Source organism: Diaporthe batatas (genome assembly GCF_019321695.1).
Source record: "Diaporthe batatas strain CRI 302-4 chromosome Unknown Contig00017, whole genome shotgun sequence".
Taxonomy (NCBI): Eukaryota; Fungi; Ascomycota; class Sordariomycetes; order Diaporthales; family Diaporthaceae; genus Diaporthe; species Diaporthe batatas.
In genome coordinates, this window is record NW_025408564.1 from 177,874 (window position 1) to 181,595 (window position 3,722).

General features: G+C 42.9%; 1 protein-coding gene across 1 annotated transcript; it reads right to left on the reverse strand.

Annotated features, from left to right (window-relative positions):
• Positions 1–1,104: 1,104 nt before the first annotated feature.
• Positions 1,105–1,929, reverse strand: KVR01_012113 (uncharacterized protein; the record flags this gene model as incomplete). Its single annotated transcript, XM_044787920.1, has 2 exons — positions 1,105–1,447; positions 1,838–1,929. The coding sequence occupies 2 exons, from the start codon at positions 1,927–1,929 to the stop codon at positions 1,105–1,107; spliced, it is 435 nt and encodes a 144-aa protein (XP_044639194.1).
• Positions 1,930–3,722: the final 1,793 nt, after the last annotated feature.

Here is a 3,722-nt window from a genome sequence, read left to right on the forward strand (position 1 = left end):
CCTGTTGCAGAAAAAGGCGGGGCCCTGGATCGCAACACGTTGGCCCAACCCCGGTCAGTGTGGTAGAATTGCACGATTCAACGTGCGGGCGAGCGGAGCAAATTGTGGTTGGATTGGGCGTTGTCTTCCCCTATCTCCGGAGTCTGCGGGACTCCCTATCTGGGACTACAGTACTGTGCAAACTTCCCCAACCACACCAGCCATGGTTGGTGCCTGGCGACGACTTAGGTAAGCAAGCGCTAGTTGCCAACCTCATGTCAACAACCCTCGAGCAAATTGATCGGTGTGTTTGCCGATGTCGCCACCGTGTTCCAAGATGTTTTCGAGATGAAGATACGCCGGGCATGGTTGAGCCAGGAAGCGACTGTTCCGACGAGCTGTTAGTAAAGCTCGGACTGTTCAGTGGGGAGGAGGACCTCAGACATACTGAATGAGCCATCAAGCGATGCTCAACCGAGGTGGGCGCAGCACAGCATGCTTTAGCCAGCAAGCGACGTTCGACTGTGGCGAGTCCGAGGGGCATGCTGGAGCCAGCAAGCGACTGTTAAGCTGTCAGCGTGGCTCGAACAGTGTGCTGGTACGTGGAGCGACAGGAAGGTCAGACATACTGATTAACCCAGGAACCCACGCTCGACCGAGGCGAGTTTCGAGATAGAATGCTTAAGCTGGCATGCGACTGCTTGGGCTGTCAGCGTGGTTCGAATACCTGCTAGTATGATCGGCGGGAGGCTGTTTGGACGTACTGATTGATCCAGCAAGTGATGCCAGGCCGCTAGTTTCAATTCCTGGACCACAGGCAGCCAGATTGAACAGCCAAGCAAGTGCTGGACTGCTCGTGGAGAGCCTCGTCGTCGTGGCACAGCTAGCGTGATGGAACGAAGACAGGGTGAGGCCGGATTGAACAGCCAAGCAAGTGCTGGTGCTCGTAGCTGGTGATTCAAACGCTCGGCTTGGCTGTCAAATCCAACTGAACAGCCAAGCAAGTGCGCTGAGGCCGGGCAAGTCTGTTTTTTTTTTTTTTTTTTTTTGTAATCTCCACAAAACAACAATTACTTCTTGACAAAGAAGCTTTCCAGCTTCTTCTGCCGGGGGTCAGACCCGGCATCAGAAGCCGGGCGCTTCTTGCCCTTGCCCTGGGTGGGCTTCAGGGCCCTGGCGGGGGGCGGGCCAGGCAGGCGCGGGTGCGGGTGCGGGTGCTGGTGCTGGTGCTGGTGCGGGCGCGGGCACGGGCGCGGGCTTGGGCTTCTCCTTCTTCTTCTCCTGCTTCTTCTTCTCCTCCTCCTCGTCGTCCTCGGCGGCGGCGGCGGGGCCTGCGGCCAACGCAGCGGCGACGGCAGGAGGCAGGATCGACTCGGCCGGGGCAGGGGCGACCGGCGGCGCAGGCAGGGGCTCGGCCGGGGGAGGCTCGACCGGCTCGAAGGCCTCGCCCTCGATGGCGTCGACGTTGCTTCATTGCATGGTTAGTACAGTTCATGGCGGCCATAAACTGAAACAGTAAGAAGGCTTCAAACAACGACAAGCATATGCAAACACCAGGGACGTGGAAACTGATTGCGAAGGGGGGCACAAGAACACCTCCAAATATTGAAGTCCCAGAGGCTGTCAGCGCGCCGATGGCACGTGGGATCAGCGGCAGGGGCACTTCCAAACTGCTCACAAGGAACTCGATGGTGCTTGCAAGGGACAAAAGAAGCTCGACGAGATAGGCCGAGGAGCAGGAGTGCTTGAGGGAAAGGACAAATCAAGTGAACCAGGGGGTGGGGAGCTGAAAACGCTGGGGTCAAGCAGTGCAAGATCGTGACTGTGTTGGGCGAAAAGGCAGATGAGGGCATCTCACAGGGTGCCACCGGGGACACCGGGGCGGGAAGGCTCGAACTCGGCCTTGTACTTGGCCAAAAGGCCGGCGAGGTCCTCGGGTTGGTCGACCATGACGTAAATTAATGATGAGGAAAAGAAAATTGTGATGGTGTGGTAAATTTGATTTTGGGAATGTATGTCTCATCAGCTCGACCTTATCAGTGTGAATTCTAGTGGGGTGTGGTGGTGTGTATTCTGTAGGTTGGACTGTCTAACTACGTCTGCAGAGAGAGGTCTGAAGTAGTGCCCAAAATGGGTGCCTACCGGGATCCACATCAGCAAGGCAGCGAGCGTCCTTCCTTCCTTCTGGTGCTGCGCGGTACGTACCTTGCAGACCCTTGCGGTACGTTGAACCCCCCCCCCCCCCGCTTGCTGAATGGGGAGGGTTGTGAGGTGCTAACATCTCCGAGAACGAGGTTATATGACCTGCTTGGCTGAGCAATAACTCATTCTTTTAGTAGTCGGTCCATCGTTTCCGAGAAGGATGGACAGGATGCTGAATTAGTCTTCTCTAGAAGATTGAATGCTTAGAGTAGGAGACTTACCTAGGGGCTTTATGTTATAAGTCTAGTTTAATGTAGGTATAAGTTAAAGGACACTAAATATTAGAACTTACTATCTTTAAGAGATTTTATTAAATAAAACACTTAAATAGAGTTTATATTAAACTTTAATTATCTATAAAGATTTTTTAATATATATAAATATATATATTTATATTAAAAATAAATAATAGTTTTTATTATTTTATTATTAATATAAAAATTATAAAAAATTATAAAAAATTATAAAGAAAATTATAAAGAAAATTATAAAAAGATTATAAAAAGAATTATAAAGATAATAAATATTAATTATTTAATTTATATATATTATATTTAATATTATATTTATTAATTTAATATAAAATAAATATTATTTTTAATAATATAAAATATATATTTATTTTTAAAATTAAAATAATTATTATAATTATTATTTAAATTAAATTATTTTATTTATAAAGTTTATTTTAAATATATTAAAAATAAATAATAAAAATATAAAAGAAAATAATAAAAATAATTAATAAAAGATTTAAATAATATAATTTTTATTAAAAGTATAATAATTTAAAATAAGTTATTATCTACTTATTTAATAATTATATCTACTTATTTAGTTTTATTAATTATTTACTTAATATTAATTTTTCTAAATAACTTCTTTATATTTATAAATACTTTTTAAGTTAATATTAAGAGACTTTATAGTATAATTTCCTTTTTTAATTTTTAATACTTTTAGTATAAGCTCCTTCTAGTATACCTTTTAGTATACCTTTTAGTATACCTTTTAGGTTATATATATTTAGGTATTAACTAAGTATTTAAATACTAACTAAATATTAAAAGGTTAGAAGTTTAGAGTGTTAAAGGGTTAGAAGGGATATTAGAAGGTTAAAAAGAGTATAATCTTTATTTTTACCTTCTTAACTTCTAACCTTTTAACATTTAGTTAATATCTAAATATTTAGTTAATACTTGAATGTGTGTAGACTAAATGGTGAAGGTGAAGGTGAAGGTGAAGGTGAAGGTGAAGGGGCGTTAGAAGGGGTGCTAGAAGGGGCGCCAGAAGGGGTGTCAAAAGGGGTGCCAGAAGGGGTGCCAGAAGGGGTGCCAGAAGGGGTGCCAGAAGGGGTGCTAAAAGGGGTGCTAAAAGGGGCTTATATTAAAAGTATTAAAAATTTAAAGAATTTTAGTTAAGTATATAGTTTTATATAGGCCCTATATATAAATTCTTATATTAAGTAAGTAGTTAAAAAAATTAAGTAAGTAAATATAATTATTAAGTAAATAAATATTAACTCTTATAAAATTATAAAT